We start from the raw sequence: 22,554 nt of genomic DNA on the forward strand, positions 1-22,554 counted from the left end.
TGTGACTGAAATTGCTGATAGAAACTGCTGAGAAATACACGTTTTCCTTTTTTAAGACACGCTAATTAATTAAAACAATAGTAAAAATATCGTCAATGTTTACATGCTAATAATATCAGGATCATTAACTTTATTTTTAAGGCAAGATAAATCTTTTCTTTATTTCTTATAGACTTGCTAGCTACAAAATTGAGTAAATCGTGTGATATTATTCTACTCTTGGATGGCGCGAAGTTGATATTTTGGGAAAATAAATTATACATTCATAAATTATTATTTATTAATTAATATATTATTCTATAATATTCGCTTAATCATTGGTCCTGAGCGTATTAATTTATCAAGACTTATCACGAATAATTCGTATCAATATCGCGATGAATTGTTTATTGATTCCTGCGAGTAAAAGTCCATTTGGTGCTATTGATAGGCAGTTATAGGCTCATAGCCAGGGCTGGCTATAACTGCTTGGAGGCTTTAGGTGAATTGTTTTATGGAGGTCTTTCTACATTAAACAACATAATTTTTAAAGAAAAAATCATAATATCTTGAATCTCAATAATTATCAACAAGAATTCAAAATCTAAATTAAAAAAAAAAGATATTTATTTATTTTCAAAAGAACATTAAATATTTAACTAAGTTCATTATGTTTGTTAAATATGATTCAATCATCGACATTTATACTATTTAAATCACAAACTTCACAGTTGATTCAAACCATATATCAATACAAAAAATAGAAAATACAATAAATTTAAAAAATAAGAATCATAATAATTTTAAAAATATAACTAGAATGATAACACATACAAAATTGGCTAGTTGAGATGAATATGATGGTCAGATGGTGGTAATGAATTTTATAAAGAAGATTAGAAGAATTTTCTTTGTAAATATGAGAGAATTTTTTTTAACTAAGTATCATTGATTTAATATCTATTATTTTTAGGTTTTAATTAGAATTAACAAAATAATAGTTTTAAAATCTAACAGTAATAATTTTAATAGAGTAATTATTTTTTGGAAAGGAAAAATATTGAATTTTTTTCTTGTAATTATTAACAAAATAAAGTTTCAAAGGGTCAAAATCATTGTTATACCATAATATCATGTTTTTATTTAAAAAAACTTACTTTTAATATAAAGATTATCAAATATAGAGATATTTGTGAATGACAATAATGATATGTTGATGTCTAAAAATTAGATTTTCATACTATATAAATTTAGCTTAAAATTTTTAAAATCTTAGAATAATAATAATTATTATTGTATAAATTTATAGTCCTCCTAAATACAGGGCCTTAGGCAACTATTTAGTTTACTTAGTGCTGAAGTCGTTCCTGCTTATAGCTTAAAAGTCATAGCTATAAGGCATTTAATAAATACTTGTAGCTATGATTTATAAGCAAAATTTTGATTTCACAATTATATTTAAAAAAAAAATTATAGCAGTTATGCTTCTAAAAGTATAATATCTTAATATTAAATAGTGCCTTAATGTTGTAAAAGGAAATCTCCATTTGTATTCATTGTTAGTAGTTGAATGATAGGCTGCTGCTCACTGATTAGCAATTTAGAAGCAACGAATTGAAGAGAACAATAACCAAGAGATGTAGCCAGAGGGGGAAACAAGAGTTTTTTGAAGCAATTCTTATTATTTATTGGTGGTATCGTTAAGGTGCACCAAATTTAAAACTTTACCACTAATATAAATAATTAGTACGAAGCGAGTAAAGATCGATCCCACAAAGACTATATAGTTATATTTATTATCAACTTTAAAGCAAGATTTAAAATAAACTAATAGTAGTAATAATAATATAAATTAATCTAACTAAAGAAAATGCCAATTATAAATAAAAAAAGGGGGTTTATGAATTTTTAACTAAATAGTAAGAAGTACAGAAATTAAAATTACGAACAAGAATTTAATAAAAACTCTAATTAAAGGAGAAAGAAATAATAATGATGAAAACTTTGGTTAAAGGATCATTCGCCACCACCAAACATGCACATAATATATCAATTCTATCATCAATTTATATTGAAACTATCAACCGTAGACAACAATAAGCTCTGTTAGTCTCAATCTTTCCTTAGTGTGTCGTTAGGCAAAATAAGCGTTTCACCTAATCTCTAACCATTAAATAATTTAAAACAAGGTCTTTAAATTTAAGATAATGGAAGCATTAAACAGAGAAAGATATTAGGTTGATCTAGACAATAAACACACAAGCTCGGATTATTTAACCTAGGTTATGTTCTTCAATTGAAATCACTAATTCCAACCTGCTACTAATGATTAAAATATCAAGACAATTACAGATCAAGAATTTTAATCTAACAATAAAATTTATTCAAGTCCTATCTAATTGACCACTCAAATAAAACAAGAATAAACCATGAACATTAATTATAGAAGAACATAAACAATCTCAATTAAATAAATTGAATGATAGAATTTAAATTTAATTGCATAGCATGTTTAGGGTTTTGAATTCACCCTCAACCAAATAAAAATTTAGCCTAACATAATTGAATTGGGAATAAGAGAATTGACAAAACCAATCATGGAGATTAATTCAAGCAGCTGCCCTTTTCTTCAATTCCTTTTCGGTTTCTCCCTTGTTTTTCCTTCTTCCAGCTGCTAGTTCCTCAAATCGTCTTGGCTGCCGAATATCTCCAGTGTTGCTTCCACTTGACCCTATTTATAATGCTTCAATTGTGGCTTTTTAAATCCTTGCCTGGAAAGAATTAATTTTCAAAGCCCAAAACCGCCACTTTCATGCTTTAATTAATAAGCCAATAATGATTTCCTAAAGCCAAAAGGCTTTATTCTCTTTCCTTTCACGTGGCCACTTTTGGTTTGCAATCTTTGTTTTCCAATTTTGCTTTCATGTGATGGCTTGGCTTCCTTTTTAACTTTCATTTTCTAATTTTAGCTCCATGTGCAACATTAATTTTGCTTGGCCCATACAAGCTTTAATTAAATTTATTTTCTAATTCCTTCCAATTCTTGATCTCTTGTGCACTTTTGTCTCTCAATCTTCAATTAAATTTCTTTCCTGAATGCTCTGATTTAATTTCTCTTTAATTCCAAAATATACCTAAAATAACAAAATAAATAAAACTAAGATAAAAATTAACACAATAAAATATAATTTATTAAATTAAAAATTAACTAAAATAACTAGAATATTTAAGACCAAAACAAGAAAAAAATAGAGAAACTAATAGCAAAATATATGGAAAATATGCACTTATCATTATTTATTAATCGAACAACAAATCCTTATATAGAGCCAAAGAAATCCTACTAAAATAATAATTCCTAATAACTTATTAACTAAATAATATAGAGCTAAAACTAGGATCCTAACATTGAACTAATCAAAGCCACTCTAGCTTTTTATTTTTTTTTTGGGTTGGCTTATCTCTTATCTTTTATTGTTTTTTTCAGTTACCTTATCTCATATCCCCCCCTTTTTTTTGGTTACCTTATCTCCTATCATTTATCATAAATAGTTAAATATATTTATACAAATTCCACTTCTGAAATTAATAAATGCTATGTTAAAGGAGGATGTGGATTTAGTGCTGATTGTTGAGCTGTTTGTGTTGTGTTTTTCACGATATTTTGCTAAGCTGATAGCAATGGTGGATCAATTAAAATTATTTATTAGGAGTAGTTATTGGATAAAATAATATTTAATTAAATTTTAATTGTACATTCAGCAACCAAATCGTCAAGAGACCTAAGGGTTGTTTATTTTTTATCTGAAGTCTGCATCTTAATTATTTTCATATATTTACAATTTTTATTTTGTTTGTTTTTTATTACTTGTGTCTGATTATAAGATGTTTAAATCTGAATGAATATTCTAACTTTTAGGAATAGTTAGATACTCTAACTAAGATTTTTAAATCTGAATGGATATTCTAACTTTTAGGAGTAGTTAGATATTCTAACTTTTATATGAATGGAAAAACATCTAGATGGAACTTTAATATTTGTTTTCATTAATACCCCTATTAAATAAATTTATTTTCTATTATACAAATTATCCTTTTACTATTTTTTGTTTATCCCCTTTTTTTATGTACATTTATTAAACTATTATTATTATTATTTTGAATGAGAACTTTAAACATAATAGAACTTTAGGTGAGTGTATTTTATAATAGGTCTGTCTCTTTGTATTTATATTTACTATTTTTATAATATCCTTTGAATTTTATTTAATACATTAATTTTAAATCAAATGATTAGACAATTATTGATTGACTTATGTGATTAATAAGAAAAAAATATCAATATAATATACGAAAAATAACATTATAATTATCTTATATCAATGTAAAAAATATGTGGGTTTGACACATATTTTATTTTAAAAATACGTGTGTTTTATGTTGTGAGTAGTGCTACAACAACTCTGATATTTGCATTGGTTGAGTAATTATGTGTCATCACCACAAGTGATGGATACTCACATGAAAAAATCAATGATACAGGGAAGAGAATGAAAAAAAAAAAAGAAGTTTAAATTATTTTGTTATAGCACAATTTGAGCTTATTTGTGACTTTTGCTTCCCCATATACAAATATACTTGTGTTCTACCTTTGAATTATATGTAATATATGTGTCATGCTGCAGCAACTCTAGACTTGATCAAAGTGCACATACACACTTTGGACAAAATGAGGCCTAAGTTTAGAACTGAACTGCTATGGTAATTTTGCATTATTAAGAGTGTGATACGAGGGTTGAAAAATCTTTACAAATTTGATGACAAAGCTAAGTTGTTTTTGCATTATTGTATGATTGAAGTGTGAATGTTGTTGTCATTACTTAAGGACAAGTAATGGTTTAAGTTTTGGGGTGCGATAACTCCATGAAATGAGAGTTATCATAGCAATTTTAGACTTAAATCACGATTACTTAAAGAGTAAATGGCATGTTTTTATTGTATTTTAGTAATGTTTTGCATGAACATCCATTTTAGTTTACTTTTAATAAGTTTTGTTTCATTTAAAATAAATTGTGTGCTTAGACCATATGCATAATTGTGGGTGACATGAAGCTCAAATTTTGAAGAAGAAATGTGGCTGCAATAGGCTTGTAAAGATAAGGAAAGAACTTGGGTAGAAAAGAACTGAAACAAGTCTGGAACAGTGCAAATGCTGAAGTTATTGCTGTAGCAATCCTGAAGCACTGACAGAAAAGATTTCGCGCGAGATACTTTGAAGATTGTGATATGGAGTTTCCTAAACTGGAATATACACACTCTAGACTTCCGGTTGCCCTAATTCTAAGCTATAAAAGGAGCACAAACACAAAGAAAGGGGAAAAAGAATAAAGAAACAAAACAAGAGAAAACAAAGATCAAGAGAGAGAATTGGCGATTGCAATGAAGGATTCAAGAAGAACATCAAGCGAAACTATTGATGGTTGAAACTATTTTGCTTCTTATTTTATCGAAAATTATGAACTGAATTTGATTGTGGTTGAGTGATAAACAAACTTGATGGTTGAGTAATTGAAATTTTGTGTTGTTGCATCTTTGCTATAGCACGCTGTTTTGATAATACTTATTTCAATTCACTATTCGGCTGACTACCCATTTAGTGATACTAGCTAAGAAAGTGCCTAAAAAAGGTCTGTCTTAGTGGAACATATCAGAGCAATACTTGGTTTTAGATTGAGTTTCTTGAGTTGGGTTTATCTTGTTATGATGAATTGTTTGATGGCTGAAACTATTTTGTTTTTTTTTATCGCAAATTATGAATTGAATTTTATTGTGATTGAGTGATAAACAAACTTGATGGTTGATTGACTAATATTTTGTGTTGCTGCATGTTTGCTATAACACGTTGTTTTAATAATACTTATTTCAATTCACTATTTGACTGACCACCCATTTAGTATACTATCTAAGAAAGAGCCCAAAAAATGCTTATCTTAGTAGAACATATCATAGTAATACTTTATTTTAAATTGGGTTTCCTGAGTTGAGTTTAACTTGATTCGAAAAGGGTCATACTTAATCTAAAATTAGTGATGAACTCGGTATAGGGATTCACCTTGTAAGGTAATTAGAATCTAAAATGTATAATGTTATATCTTATATTAGCGTAACAATTGGTCACTGTTAAGTTACATTAAGATATAAGACATCCAACATGTGACATCTGATGATACGTAAAGATTTTGCCCAGTGCTATAGCAACCGAACCAAACATTAGAAAAATAGTCAAAACCATTAAATGCGTTTAATCACTCAACTACTCAATTCCCCTTGGTTACATCCTTGTATTTGCCGTGATATTTTACTTTATTGCATTTTTCTTGTTGTGTTTTTTATTTTAATTAGTTCATTAGTTTAATAATTTGTTTAAATTCTAAATTAGAATAAAAATTACACTGATAAACTTGCTGTAGCAATTCTCATAACAACAATCCCTGTGGAGACGATCTTAAATACCTATCATTATATTACTTGTTGTGTACACTTATACTTTGACACCAATGGCATTAGAAAACATACAACAATTACATTGGGGTTTTACTAACACTAGCTTAAACACTTTTCTGTTTATCAGAAGAAGTTCAACATCACTGATTCTAATACTCAGATATGTTGATGACATTTTAATTACAAGCCCAAGCACAGAAGAATTGAAAAGTTTTATAGTCCAATTTAATGCAACATTTACTTTGAAAGACCTTGGGATTTTATCTTATTTTCTTGGAATTGAGGCACTATATAATGCAGATTGTATATATTTGTCACAAAAGAAATATGTGAAAGATTTGATATCCAAAGTTGAAATGATAGACTGTAAAGGAATTGATACTCCTATGAGTACTAGAACAAAATTGCAGAAGGTTGTTCAAGGGGAGCTTGGATACTATCTTGAAGATCCTTCACACTATAGGAGTATAGTTGGAGGAATGCAATACCTAGTACTAACCAAGCCAGAAATTGCTTTTATTGTCAACAAGCTCAGTCAGTATGTTTCTGCTCCTACTCTACAACATTTAATGGCCTGTAAAAGAGTGTTAAAGTATCTAAAAGCCACTCAAGACTATGGTTTGAAGTTTATAAGAGAATGAAGCATAAAGCTCACTAGTTTCACAAATGCAAATTGGGCATGTGATTTAGATGACAGGAAATCAATTGGAGCTTATTGCATCTATTTGGGAAATCAATTGGAGCTTATAGCCCCATAATAATGGAAGTGGTAGAGAATGGTGTAGAGCTAAATTGTAGAAGGAAGAGCTGGCGTAGAATTCAATATGAGGATATGTAGAGCTCTTACGATGCTTGTAAATAGATTATTAAGAATGAGTGGACTAGGCATGGAGGGTGGACGGATGCAAACTCGGTGCAACTTTTTAAAAAATCAGCCAAGACATCAATGGCTCAGCTGAAAATTTGAAGCAAGGAAGAGTTTGGGGAGAGAAAAAAGAAGCTGGAGTTGTTAATGAATGAGCTACAGATAATTAGACAGAGCAAGAAGCCTTATGAATGTAGAGCTGAGATAAAAAAAAAACTTGAGAAGCAAACTGATTATATTGTGATCGATGAAGAAATATATTGGAATCATAGATCGAGAGCTGATTGCTGAAAGAGGGAGACAAGAACACAAAGTTTTTCTATTCAAAAGCCTCATCCAGAAGAAAAAAAAAAAACAAGATCAGGGGAATTGAAACTAAACAAGGCAACTGGACCAAGGATGAAAGAAAGTAGAGAATGAGTTTTGTAATTATTTTGCGGGGCTTTCAAGTCTTCGAATCCTACCCATGAACAACTGGAAACTGCTCTGACAAGTTTGGTCCCAAAAGTTTCGGATGAAATGAATGAAGAGCTTCAACAGCCTTTTACCGAAGAGGAGATAACAACAACTTTGTAGCAGATGTGCCCCACCAAAGCCCCTGGACCTGATGGACTGCCAGCGGTGTTCTTTCAAAAGCATTGGGAAACGGTTTGTGAAGGGGTGATCACTACATGCCTCCATGTGCTCAACTAGAAAGGTATTATTGCTCCAATCAATCACACATATATTGCACTTATTCCTAAGGTGGAGAAACCAAGAAAAGTGACTAAATACAGACCCATAAGTCTTTGTAATGTAATCTATAGAATAATGGCAAAAACCATTGCAAATAGACTTAAGCAATTACTCCCTACGATCATATCCCCCACTCAAAGTGCTTTTATTCTCAATAGACTCATCACTGACAATGTTATTAATGGGTATGAATGTCTTCATAAAATTCACCATAGCAAAGGAAAGAAAAATGGTCTAGTGGCTTTAAAATTAAACATAAGTGGAATGGAGTGGTCTTTTGTAAAAGCAACAATGCTTAGGCTAGGATTTTCCTCTTGTTGGCTTGAATTAATTATGAGATGTATCACCACAACATCTTTTTCAGTACTTATTAATGGGGTTGCAAAAGGGCTGATACGACCTCAAAGGGGCTTAGACAAGACTGTCTGTTGTCTTCATATCTTTTTATTTTGTGTGCTGAGGTGTTTTCTAGCTTACTAATGCAGGCAGAAAATCAGAATCTTATATATGGATTGAGATTTGGAAATACTATCACGGTATCCCACTTGCTGTTTGCTGATGAAAGCCTAATTTTCACGAGAGCAACAGTAGATGATTGCAAGCATCTTAAGGCAATTTTTTACTGTTCCAGCATGGCTTCAGGACAACTTTTCAACCTAGACAAATCCTCAATGTTTTTCAGTTGCAATACCAAAGCTAATGAAGTGGGTGCTATTAAAGGAATCTTTCAGTTGAATGTTGTTTTTAGGCAGAAAAAGTATCTAGGGCTGCCATCCATGGTTGGAAGAAACAAAAGAAACTTTTTCAATGATATAAAGCTCAAAGTGAAAAGTAAGATTTCAAATTGGCAACACAAACACTTCTCCAGCGGTGGTAAAGAGGTTCTCATCAAAGTTATAGCCCAAGCTATTACAACTTATACCATGAGCGTGTTCAAAATTCCTCTGGGGTTGTGTGAAGATATCCAGAAAGTTATTGTTAGATTTTGGTGGGGATTTAAGAATGATAAGAGAGGCATTCATTGGGCTAAGTGGGAGAGAATAAGTAAAGCAAAATGCAGAGGTGGGATGGGATTCAAGGAATTCTCATGCTTCAACCATGCTCTAGTAGCCAAACAAATGTGAAGGATTTTACAGTTTCTAGATTCATTAATAGCCCGAGTTTTGCAAGCAAGATACTTCAGGCAATCTGACTTCTTGCAGGCAAAACTAGGGTCAAATCCTTCTTATATCTGGAAAAGTATTTTGTGGGGGAGACTTGTAATCCAAAAGGGTAGCAGATGAAGGATTGGTTCAGGGAACAAAGTGCAAGTCTACAACAGCAACTGGATTCCAAGACCAGAAACGTTCAGACCAATCTCCACTCCAACTATTCCTAATGAGGCTGTAGTATCTAAGTTGATTGATTCTAATCAAAGTTGGAATGTGACTAAAGTGTACTAACACTTTATGAAGGAAGATGCAGATTTAATTACCAACATTCCTCTCCCACGAAGGCCAAAGCCAGATCAGATCCTTTGGCATTATGATAAGCAAGGCAATTATATTGTCAAAAGTGGATATCGGATTGCTCAACAAATAAAATTCCAAGACTCCCCTAGCTGTTCAGTTAATGATCCAGGTAGTTGGAAAGCTATTTGGACTTGTTTTCTACTTGAAAAAATTAAAATCTTCATGTGCAGAGCTATCCAGAACATGTTACCATCAGCTGAGAATCTTTGGAGCAAAAAAATGATATTAGACCCCACCTGTCAGCTGTGTAAGAAGAATATGGAAAGCATCTCTCATGCTTTGGTGGCTTGCAAAATGGCTAGAAAGGTATGGAAAATGGTTTCTTTTGCAGATAAGATTTACACTTTTGCATAGCAAAGTATGTCGTAGGTGTTGCAAGGTATGACAGAAATGCTAAATCAAACAGATTTTGAATTGTTGGTGGCCTGTTTTTGGTCAATTTGGCATGCAAGGAACCTTTTTCTATTTAAAGGAAAAAAGGTGGACCCCCTAGTTTCCATGGCAAAAGCTTAGGCAGTTTTGGACTCATATAAGCGAGTCAAAATTCCCAGCTCATCACACCTGGAGAATAAGATAATTGTTAAGCAGCAGCAGTGGAAACCACCTCCACAAGGATGGCTTAAAATCAATGTGGATGCAGCCACAAATATTGAGAAACAATTTGTAGGCCTGGGAATTGTACTAAGAGATTTTAATGGGAGTGTTATAGCTGCTGCAGTAAAGTCATCTAAGTTCCATGGAGATGTAATCTTTGCCGAGTCTGAGGCTGTAGAATAGGGTTTGCAGGTTGCAAGAACCATTACTATGTCTTCAATCATGGTGAAAATTAATTCTCAAGGTGTTTATGATCTGCTCAACAATACGAAGAGCAATAGAACTAAAGTCTTCCGGGTGATATCGAAAATCAAGATCTAGTTAAGGATTTTGGTAATATTGAAGTCCAATATATTCCAAGACATTGTAATTCCATTGCACACTCTTTAGCTAAATTAGTCTGTCATATGAACGAATTCCTTCCTGAAAAATATTTTGTATTTGTTCCAGTCTTCTAATGAATGAAGGTTACGATTCCTTATCAAAAAAATTAAAAAATAAAAATAAAGCCATTTTATTGATTTCATTCATTGTTTGTCCTCCCAATAATATACATGTATATAATGCTACGCTTTACAACTAGACCTAGCATCCTAAATAACAACCATCCAAACAAGTGAATTGACATTCAAAGTAACTAAACTTCATTATCCTTCAATTGGTGAATGCCACCTCCGTTGTTAGGATATTAGTTGAAATACTAGTTTATTGATTTATTTTTAAACTCTCATTTACAATGAGTTTCATGATGTAAATTTTTAGATAACTACCATTCTACTTGGCAATGTGCAGATAAAGAAGTGGCAGAAACTAGGCCCAATGTGCAGAAAACGTGAATAATATTTTAAATACTACCACTATACTGTGTAGGAATTGGGACAATGATGAATCAATTTGATATAATTTCATTACGCCACCACACGGGAAATTACAAGCATAAATCATGGAAAATTAGAAGACTAAGATCATTGAAACACTAACACCCTTGCATCAGTTCGCCAACTGTTGCCGAAGAAAGAATAGCCGTTCTCAGCAGTTCCTATATTTATTGAGCCTCATCACGAGATTCACAAACATTTGGCCTGGTAATGCAGAGCCACGTTTGTGAAGAATTACCCTTAAATAATATGGGCACGTGCCATGATCCTTTTTCTGATTCCTGCAAAACAGAGAATGGATTTTCAGCACTCTGTTCAACAAGTACTTATGGAGTAGAAATAAATGACAGATTCAAAATATTAAATGAATCTTAGTGGAAAGTTTGAAGGGGAAAATTAATCTAAAATACTTGAGACAACATTAAAATAGAAAGCATTTATGCGGTTTATTTAGTCTATCAAAAACTTTTCCACTTTTAATGATACTCCATTTAAGATGTTAAATGATTCTCAATCAAATCTCACATCCACTAACAAAGATGCAAGAGCGGTAACTGTTATTGCAAGTTTCTATGTTCAACTCTGGGAAGCAAAGATGGATAAGTATATGATACAATGGGCATATGACAGTGCAAGAATACCATATCATCTCATTAAGTAGGTATGCGTTCTATTACAAAAGCAATTATATGTTTCAAATATGAGCAGAATATCTTACAAAATGAAGCTACGATGACAAACAACGAAATACCTGGATTACCGAAGAGTATGGGGGTGGCATCTGAAGTTTCAGATTGCCCTTCACAAAAGTATAATGAACCTGGAACACAGAAAAATCAAGTCTAAAAGTCATAAGAACAAATTAAAATTTGAAATGAGATGCTCTAATAGCCTTATAAAATTAAACTAATGCATATTGTAAGACATTTAAAATAGGCGTGCAGCAACATGACTAAATAACTTGTTATTAATCAAGTAGAAGAAACTACAGGTGGCTCTTTAGCTCCTCAGATTCAACAATAAAAAAGAAATAAATAAATGAACAAAAAGACATTTAACCCTGCGAGAGAAAATAATCATACACTGAAACATCACTTTTTGTTCGTGTTGTCCTTGATAATATAATTATCATCAGCTAGAACCTTAACACCACCTTCCGCTACCCCAATCCCCCCACACAGAGTAAAATAATGCTGGAGCACTATAGCCTCAACATGCAAAATAATGAGAGAGCATAAAGCAACCAAGAGAACATGCCACTCCATTAGGACCAAAACAAATGTTTAAAGAGACATCCATGGAAAATTTTACAACCAAAATTCTAGCATCATTCACAATCACCAACCATGGCTTAATGTGCAAGGTCAGAGACTATGGTATTTGTTAATAGAGAAGCAAAATAAAAGATGAGTTGATAATTGCCCCATATATATCCAAGGACGTAGGGAGTAATGATAAAAATTAATGAAAGCAAAAATAATGCCAAGAATTACACTAAATATATAGCAGATATGGTTTAAGGGAAATTGAACCTGATGTCTTTCTTTCCACTTTAGAAAGAAATTGCTTCCTAAGAGTTCAAATATGTGATCTCGCATTTCATCATTTGTAACAAGCAAACACCTGAGTTTTACAGCAGCGTAGAGCCAATACCTGAATTGCAAGAGAACTTTTCAATATTCTTATTTAAAAAAGAAAAAAGGGGTGGGGGGGGGGGGGGGGGGGAGTGCTTTCAGTATTTGCTCAATGTAGCATTAATAGTTTATTAACAAAAAGGTTAACTACAGGAAAAAGGGGTCAGTTCCTGCTTCATTCAATTAATCGCTAAAACCGTGAAACAATTTAGTAATTTTGAAAGGGATACGATCATATGGGTGCCAGAAATTAGGTGCAACAGTAGAAACATGAGAAATCAAGTTGATTAAGTAAGAGGAAAAATAGTGCCCTGAAAGATTGCTAAATATCAGATCAGAATAAGTATTTTAGGCACAAAGGAAAACGGATCACTAAAAGTACACGTACCAGTCATCATTGGAACCATGTGGTGTCATGTAAAGAACACCTTTCTCATTCCACTCCTCAACCAAATTTCTGTGAGAAGGATTCTCCCAAAGCGATCGAAGCCGTTTATTGTGCAAGATGATGAGTGGCCATTTATTACCACTTCTTTCATACAATTTTTTCACAACAGCATCAAGCTGCTCTATTAAAATTCCAATAAAAATAAATATAATGAGTTATAAAAATTAGTAGTTAGCAAAGAGTCAAGCAGAAAAAAGTAACAAGTCACCAACTTAAGGTGTACAACCTGAGGGACGCTGAATCCTCCCTCTGTGAAATTCTGTTGGTAGAGCCCAATATTTGCTCCATCGACTATAGCTTCATAATTGGCATTTTTCTCCAGCCAATCCTTTATGCACAGAGGAAAAAGCGAAGACATAACAAGTAAGGAAAGGAAAGGAGTATCACTGAGCTCAAATTGAAACAAATAAACAGAGGTGAATGAAAATAAATGCATACAACTTTAAATTTACCAGAAAAATTATATTCTGCAACTTATTGGTGAATTTAAAATACTCTGAAAAATACATTGAGCACTCATTGAGGGATGACGATTTTTGCTCTAATGTTACATACACAATATGTTTCCTGGAAAAAAGGAAGGCTAAAATGCGTTGACTTCTTGAATACTTACGAAAGTTTAATTAGCATGTCTAGAAATTAATGACTCAAGATTCCAAGAGCAATTCATAAGATACCACCTCCAGGTAAAACAATTAAAAAAAAATCAGGGAGGGAGAGTTTGTTCTAGAGCAAAAAGCACGATAGCATACAAAACAATAAAAAGATCAATTAGAAGGTACTCAGCTAGCAAGATGGGAAAAGACTACTTATTACAGCAATTAACTACACATCAGGAGTCAGATATAAATCCTATCTGTTATCAAAGTAAAATTTAATCTTAATCATCAAACTACTGAGTGACAGAAGCACTAAATTAAACTAAGTCAATCAATGCCAAAGTCAAACTATATTAAATTCCCCTTTTCTTCTAATTTCAATATAAGCAATTAGCAATTCCAAACAAAAATATCACCCATAATCAGAGAGAACCACTCACTTGAAACTCACTAAAATTTGCCTTGACCTCCCGCTCCATAGCCAATGCAGCTACAGACTGCGCAAATCTCTCAGTCTCTGCATCATCAATATCAACACAAGCCAATTGATCACCGCAAGAACAACACTTTCCACTCTCATCCACGCTACCTCTCTTCACCACCCACTTGCCCCGCCCAATCCACCCCAGCCCATGCCAGCCTCCTCCATTCTTCAAAACCGCATTTTTCACCAAACCTAAATCGCAACTCACTCCATTAACCTTCCGTCCACTGAACCAATCCTCAATAATTTTCCCCGTCTCTTCATTCACACACCTCACAGTACTCCTCAACTTCTGCAAGTACTGATAAACTTTTTCTACTCTCCCCGTCTCTGCGCTCACTTTCAGCAGGGCCGCAATCTCCTGCTGCTCTAAACTCAACCCCATCAAACCCATATGCTCCTCCACTTCATAAGCCTTCTCAGCCTCCAAATTCTCACAAAAGCAGAACAAAGCCGGATCATAAGTTCTCAACCTCGGAACCACATTGAACTCATTATTCATTCTCTTAATCAACTCAAATGCATAATCACCGTCATTCTTCGACGCTGCCAGCCTAGCAACGGACGTGACCGAGGCCTCATTTGGAATGACATTATTCGACAACATTTGATCAAATACACGAAATCCATGACGTAAAGCTGAGTCTTTCGACGATGGTTCGGTGGCAGAATCGGAGCAGAGGTAAAGAAGCGCATTAAAGTGATGTAGAGAGAGGCGGAGATTCTGAGAGAGAGCGGATTCGTATAAGGAGATTGCAGTAGTAAGGTCTTTGGATTTGGTGCAAGATTGGAGATTTATAAGGAAATTGGTTTCTGGGTTTGGATTAGTTTTGCGTTTCTTGTTGGGTTTTGAAGGATTTGTAGACGTTGTGTTGCTCATGGATGTCGAGGGGTTTTGCAGAGGTTTGAAGAAGAACCCTAAACGGTCATGTGATGTCGGTTTGATTTGATTTGGTTCGACTTCTTTTGGGGCAGGACGAAAATTTTGAGGAAGTTGATTCCGTATATGAAGTTTTGGACTGGGTCTAGTAAAGTCCCAATACCACCCATTAAATTTCTAATAGAACTCCTTTTCCGTATTACAATTTTGACCTTACCACCTTCATTGAACGATAAAAAAAAATTTATGTGATTAAGCACGTAAATTGAAGGGCTACTACCTACATAGCACATATTCTTGGAGTAGATTTTTAAGTTAATACCTGATAAATCTTTGGACAGTATTACAAAGTGTATGTATGTAGACTTCAATAAATCTTAGATTATAATATGTTTGTAGATATGGATAGATTTTAAAATTTGTTTGAAAGAGAAATTTTTAAAAAATTGAAGCCTTCTGGACTTACAATTTTTTTTTTTAAGAGTCACGCTACTGGCAATCCTCTGTTTCTGATTTCTCTTATAAAAGCCCTCTTGTTTTGCGTTTATGAAAGTGTCTTTTATGTTTAGATTGTATTAGAAATAAAAGCTTATTTAATTAAATCCACCTCCCATTCTCAGTCTCTTTCTTCGTTACAAACTCTTTAAAACTGCAAAAATTCGAAGAAAAAACAAAGCTAATCCAACCAGCAGACTGATGATCACCAAAACAAAGCTAATGTACCTGCAGCCTGCAGGTAACGCGATCAAGCTGAGCTGATTTGATTATTATTATTATTTATTAAAAAAAAAAGAGTAGTTAAAATCTAAATTAATTTTTTAGACCGTTATCTCTTCCAAAATTTAAATATAGGTAGTCAACTAAATAGAAAATTATTTAAAAACTACCTGCCAAATCCCTGGAGCATTGAACAAATTATTATTACATGGCAAAGTAGTAATAATATAGAAATAATTTTAATTTGATGCATAATTAGGAGAATCTTTTTAGTGGTAACAAATTCAATAGCGAATTTTCATATATCTATCAAAGCTAGTCATTCTGCGAAGATTACAACTTACCTTGCCAACATTAACGAGGTTTCCATTGTTGTCAATCCATGGTTTATTTGCAAAGTAATCGAAGCTATAATCTAGATTATTCATGAATATAGCTGGATTTCTTAAAAATGATCCCTCTTGATAAATATTGACGTCAGAAGAATGTTTTGCATGAGCTACTATGGCAGCTATCATTGCATTCACCTTTCACCACCGTATCAGCCGGGACCTGCACAATTCTTTAAATCTAATTTTTCTTCTATTCAATAAAACAAGTTAAAGTTGCAGTAAGCTAAAGACTGTTTATGCAGTAAGTTAAATAGGTATATTACATTTTCACTCACAGACACTACTGTAAATAAATAAATAGTTTTATGTACACAAGAATTCAAATAATAAAAGGAAATGAGAATATAATCAGTTTTGGTTGCGGTTTTTTTTATTTATTTATTTGGTTTTGCCAAATATGTAATTGACGTCTGATGATAATGATTCTCTCTCTCACTTCTTAAAATTAAAAGAGAGAGAGAGAGAGAGAGAGAGAGAGAGAGAGAGAGAGAGAGATAGGCATGACGTAGTTAGAAAATTGAATCTATGAGGAGAGAATTTTTTAACTAATATAAAATGTAAAGAAAGAAATGATGATGCCCGTATGCCGTATCTGAGTTTTTGCTAGAAATATTCAAGGCTTTACTTTTAGGCTTTAAAAGAAGAAAAATGATGTTCTCATAAATTTGCGCACAAAGATTTGCACAAAACAGTGCGTTTTGTGCAACCTTTAAAATGCTCTTCGTACGTGCACCAAACAACACACACGCATGCCAATTCACAACATCATTTTTTCACTCGCGTCTGCCTCCTTTCACTGCAACAAAAACCCAGCAGCTTCGTTCTCCACACAGCAAGAAGTCTCCTTATTAATATAATATTATATAATAAACCCAACAGAATTCTCCTTTCTTCCTCCATTTTTCCTCACGAGATAGCTCCGATCTCTCTCCCTCCGTCCTCCTTTCTTCTTTACGAGACAGCTCGAGTCTCTCTCTCTGGCCTCCTTTCTCCCTCACAAGACAGTTCGGATCTCTCTCTCCAGTCTCCACGCCACTAATAGTCTCAGTTCTATCCTCTCTCGCCGCGCAGAAACCATAAGATCTCTCTCTCACCCGTTTCAATTCATTGCTCTAATTGAAATCTTTAACTCGTTTAAGACATTGTGCTGAATTACCTATGGATGGTGGTGGTCTTTTGCTTGAGTGTTGTAAATTAGAATCAAATTATGCAAAACCCGATGCCTTTGAGAATCATGTTTGAAATACTAACTAGGCAATCCAAGAGGGGGGTGAACTGGGATTTTAAAAATTAAGCTAAGCAAACCACACACAAATCCAATCTAATGCCTTAATAAATTCGAAAATAATAAATTCAATGAAAGCACAATAATAAATGAGTAAGGGAAGAGAAAGCAAACTCAATGATTTTTACGTGGTTCGGCAATCCCCGCCTACGTCCACGCCTCCAAGCAGAGGCGAAGCTCAGGGAAGGCTAACCCGAGCTGCAGCCCGGGTAAGCTTTTTGAAAAAAAAAATTTATAATTTATAAATTTATTTTTATTAATATTTATAAAAAAAAAAACAAACCTAATAATTATAGGAATCCTTATTTTCCTCAAATCACAATTCATAAAACTCACTAGTATCTAACCAAATACGAATTTGAAATTCACCAAAATTCAATTGCTCAAGTCTCTTACTGCTGCTAGATACCCAATCTCCTGTGCTCAAATTGACGCCCAGCCACTGCCTCATGAGTGACGCCGAGCCACTGCCGCAAGACTCGCACCCGTAGGCTGAATCTCTCACTGCCGAGCCAACGCCGAATGCCCAGTCTCTTGATGCAGCCGCTGGTACAAAGCACTTTGCCTTTTAAACTTTAGTTTACAGAATAGAATATGATTTTATGATAATGATGGTTGGCACACAAAGTGGAATTGTGGAAGAGAAGTTGTCGATTTTGTGAACTGAGAACTGTGATTCATCTTTCTAAAATTATAAAATAATAGAATATGACAAATAATGATGATAGCATATAAAGTGGAACTTGTAAAAGGTGCTGATTCATCTTCTTGGGATTATAAAATAATGATGGCATGAAAGAATAAGTGATCAAAATAGTAAAATAATTAATTTGAATGCTGACTTTTTTTAATTAGCTTTTAACTTACGGTTTTGTCAATTTTTTATAAAATAAATACTAAATTTTTAATGTATTTTATTACAGATTCAATGATAAATAAACCAAGAAAAACTCTACTTTCTTTTTTTAAGAGAGTAGGTGAAAATCAATCATCCACCAAGTCTTTATCTCCATGTCAAGTTAATGCTCAAGATTCTAGTGAGCAACATGCTTCCAAGTTTCAAAGGGTTGAAGTTGAAGAAACTAGAAATACTTATCTGGAGCGTGATCCTGGATTACGTCATCAAATAGGGACATATTCAATAAATCAACGTGATGATATTCGAAGGGAGTACATCAAAATGGGACCTTATCAGCCTAAACTACGAGACTATCCACTAACTAATGATGGCATGCAAGAACGTAGGTTTCAGTATCACTGGTTTAAAAAATTTCCATGGCTTGAGTACTCTGAGGTAAAAGATAGTGCATTTTGTTTTCCATGCTTTCTTTTTTATGAAATTCAATCAAACAACCCAAAATTTGTTATTGAAGGGTTTTCTAGTTGGAAGAGAGTCAACAATGGAAAAAAATGTCCTTTTTTACAGCATGAAGGGGGTCCATCTTCTCATCACAATAAGAATATACAGAGTTGGGGTTGTTTGAGGAATCCAATTCAACACATTGATAGATTAATTAATGCCCAAACTTCACAACAACTTTTGGAGAATAGGTTACGATTGAAGACTTCAATTATTGTTGTTAAATGGTTAGCAAAGCAAGCATGTGCTTTTAGAGGTCATGATGAATCAGTTAATTCAAGAAATCGGGAAAATTTCATAGAGTTGATAAAGCATTCAGCCGAGTTTAGTAAAGAAATTGCTCAAGTTGTCTTGGAAAATGCTCCATCATATGCTAAGTATACATCGTCTGACATTCAAAAAGAGCTTTTAAATATTCTTGCAAACAAAGTGCGAAACAAGATACGCAGGGAACTTGGAGATGGTAAGTTTTGTATTTTAGTAGACGAAGCACTTGATGAATCTGATAAAGAGCAAATGGCTATTATTTTAAGGTATGTTGATTGTGATGGGTTTATTCGAGAACGTTTTTTTGAAGTTGTCAATGTCATGGAAACTACAGCAGTAACATTGAAAAAAGAAATATGTAATGTTCTTGCACGATATGATCTTTTAGTTGAAAATATCCGAGGGCAAGGGTATGATGGTGCTAGTAACATGCGAGGTGCATGGAATGGATTGCAAGCATTATTTTTGAAAGATTGCCCATATGCATATTATATACACTGTTTTGCACATCAACTACAACTTGCTTTAGTTGCAGCATCTAATGATGTGCCAGATGTATGGCTTTTCTTTTCAGCATTGGGTTCAATTGTAAATGTTCTGACTTCATCTGCTAAACGGCTTTCTGAGTTAAAATCTGTTTGGGAAGCAGAAATAATAGATTTGATAGCTTCAGGAGAAGTTCAAACTGGTACAGGGGCCAATCAAATTCATACTTTGCAACGGCCTGGAGCTACTCGGTGGAGCTCTCATTTCCGTTCTGTCAGTAGGTTGCTTGATTTGTTTAGTGTTGTTCGTAAAGTTCTTGGGAAGTTGGTAGAGTGTGGGCCTAACAATAACATACGTGGAGAGGCTAAAGGTGCGTGTGAATTAATGATATCTTTTAAATTTGTGTTCATTTTGCATTTATTAAATAAAGTTTTGGGGATGAGTGATTTACTTTGTCAAGCATTACAAGTTAAATCTCAAGATATTCTAAATGTTGTGCACTTAGTCTCAACTACGAAAAAACTTCTTCAAAGGTTGCGAGACAATGGTTGGGAAACTTTTATTGAGAATGTAGTTCTATTTTGTGAAAAGAATGAGATAGATATGCCTGATATGAAAGCTCGCCATATGAAAGGGAGATGACGTTCTTGTCAGCAGAATGATTATATTACAGTTGAGCATTATTATCATTATGATATATTTAATACTGTGATAGATTTTCAATTGATGGAGTTGAATAATAGATTCACTGAACAGACTTTGGAACTCCTCACTCTTAGTTCAGCTTTAAATCCTATTGATGCATTTAAATCATTTAAAATTGAAGATATTTGCAGCCTTGCTGAAAGATTTATCCTGAAGATTTCACTAAGATTGAGTTACAGGCTTTGAGAAGACAATTAGAGTGCTTTGAGATAGATATACACTCTCTTCAAGAGTTTCAGAATATTACTTCCCTTTCTGAATTGTGTCGAAGATTGATTGAGGCTAGAAAGTCACAGATTTATTTCTTGTTGGATAGATTAATTCGTTTAGTGTTAACCCTTCCTGTTTCAACAGCAACAACAGAGAGAGCATTTTCTGCCATGAAACTGATTAAGACAACACATCGAAACAAGATGGAGAATGAGTTTCTTTCAGATTGTATGGTTATTTACATTGAAAGAGAAATTGCAGACAATATTGACTCAGATGCGATAGTATATGAATTTTCTTTTTTGAAGAACCGCAGGACACAGCTTCGTCAATAGTGTTTTTCTTATTTACATTGTATTTTTATAGTTTTATGGTTAAATTTTTACTTATGTAGTGTGCTTAATTTCATTTATATAAAACAAATTTTTTGAGAAGTAAATTTCATTTTTTTGTTTAAATCTAGCCCACCCAAACAAATGATGCTAGCTTCGCCACTGCCTCCAAGCACACCGGACTTGAAGATTTCACTATTCAAGCCTTTCCAAGGCTTTAAACGTTTACAATTGATTTCAAGGTGTCAATGAACCTTTACAACAAGAGATTATCTCTCCAATCTCTTCACTCCAAGTGTTTCTCACACTTGTACTCTCACAATTTGATGAGAAATGAAAAACACAACAATCAATCTCTCTTTAAGAGTGAATATACAAATTGAAGAACAAAAATGATTTAATGAATGATGATTCATGAAGTTGAAACTCAATATATGTTGTGTGCACTCGTTCTTGCTTGCTTGGATTCCCAAAAATGAATTGGTTTTGAGTTTATATAGTTTGAACTCAAAAACTAGCCATTATGCACATTCTGGGTGTATCCGGTTTGCCGTTTATGGAATTCGGTAAGTTGGATTTATGTTACCGTTAAGGCAAAAATTTGAATTTTGCCTATCCGGCTTGCCGGTAACGAAATCCAGTAAGCCGTTTGCGTTCCGAATGCTTACTGCCCTGTATTCGATTTTTCAGTTTTTATATCCGGTAAGCCGGATGCTACAGTAACCTGCACAGTACACTATTTTTTTAAAATTATAGTTTGACCTCAAAACTTTACAAAATTGTATTACGGCCCAAAACATTATGAAACTTTACAAATAGGTCCAATTTCAGAATTTCTAAGTAATGCTTTGTTAATCCCAAAAATTTTTGAAATTATGATATAGCCAAAAATGCTATGACACTTTTCAAATAAGTCCTTCACCAAAATTTCAAGCAATACTTGTTTATTTCAAAGTTTTCAAAATTCTTTCAATTAAACCATAAACTTTGAAAAACAACCAATTTCATAAAATCATTTTTCCATTAAATATGAAACATTCATCATGTGAAAATAATGATTTATTTAAAAAGAATAAAAACAATCAATTTCATAAAATCAATTTTCCATTAAATATAAAACATTTATAATGTGAAAATAATGATTTATTTAAAAAGAATATTAAATAATTTGAGCTTAAAAGATTAATCATTCTTAATTTTGTTTGTTATCATCAAAATCAATATTATGAAAACATATATGTTAACAATCTCCCCCTTTTTGATGATGACAAACATTTCATGTATTTAAACAATCATTTTTCATAAAATCATTTTTCCATTAAATATAAAACATTTATAATGTGAAAATAATGATTTATTTAAAATATATAAAAAATAATTTGAGCTTAAAAGATTAATCATTCCACTCATTTTTGTCTTTTGTGATGTCAAATTTCATTTAACCCCTTACCTTCCTTTGTATTTACAGTTTATTTATAACGTTATGTGTTTTGGTATGTGACTTTTTAAAATGTAATTTTATTTTATTTAATATTATTTACTTTTTATTTACAATTTATTTATAAGTTTATGTACTTTGACTAGTGATTTGCTAAAATGCAATTTTATTTCATTTAATATTAATTAACTTTCTAAAAGAATAAATATAACAATAAGCCTATGACTATATAATATTAAATTTAATAAAAT

At 32.7% G+C, this 22,554-nt stretch overlaps 2 protein-coding genes across 2 annotated transcripts; one reads left to right on the forward strand and one right to left on the reverse strand.

The window, feature by feature from the left end:
* Window positions 1-10,876: 10,876 nt before the first annotated feature.
* LOC102618651 (proteinaceous RNase P 2) lies at window positions 10,877-15,231 on the reverse strand. The gene is made up of 6 exons (XM_006487912.4): window positions 14,188-15,231; window positions 13,375-13,476; window positions 13,089-13,264; window positions 12,599-12,719; window positions 11,818-11,886; window positions 10,877-11,347 (listed from the first exon to the last, which is right to left on the reverse strand). Exons 1-6 carry the CDS (start codon window positions 15,109-15,111, stop codon window positions 11,234-11,236), a joined length of 1,506 nt encoding a protein of 501 aa, XP_006487975.1. The 5' UTR covers window positions 15,112-15,231; the 3' UTR covers window positions 10,877-11,233.
* Window positions 15,232-18,437: 3,206 nt separating this feature from the next.
* LOC107177011 (uncharacterized) lies at window positions 18,438-20,897 on the forward strand. The gene is made up of 2 exons (XM_015530212.2): window positions 18,438-19,988; window positions 20,678-20,897. The coding sequence occupies exons 1-2, from the start codon at window positions 18,686-18,688 to the stop codon at window positions 20,866-20,868; spliced, it is 1,494 nt and encodes a 497-aa protein (XP_015385698.2). The 5' UTR covers window positions 18,438-18,685; the 3' UTR covers window positions 20,869-20,897.
* Window positions 20,898-22,554: the final 1,657 nt, after the last annotated feature.

The sequence above is a fragment of the Citrus sinensis genome, chromosome 8 (genome assembly GCF_022201045.2).
Source record: "Citrus sinensis cultivar Valencia sweet orange chromosome 8, DVS_A1.0, whole genome shotgun sequence".
Classification (NCBI taxonomy): domain Eukaryota; kingdom Viridiplantae; phylum Streptophyta; class Magnoliopsida; order Sapindales; family Rutaceae; genus Citrus; species Citrus sinensis.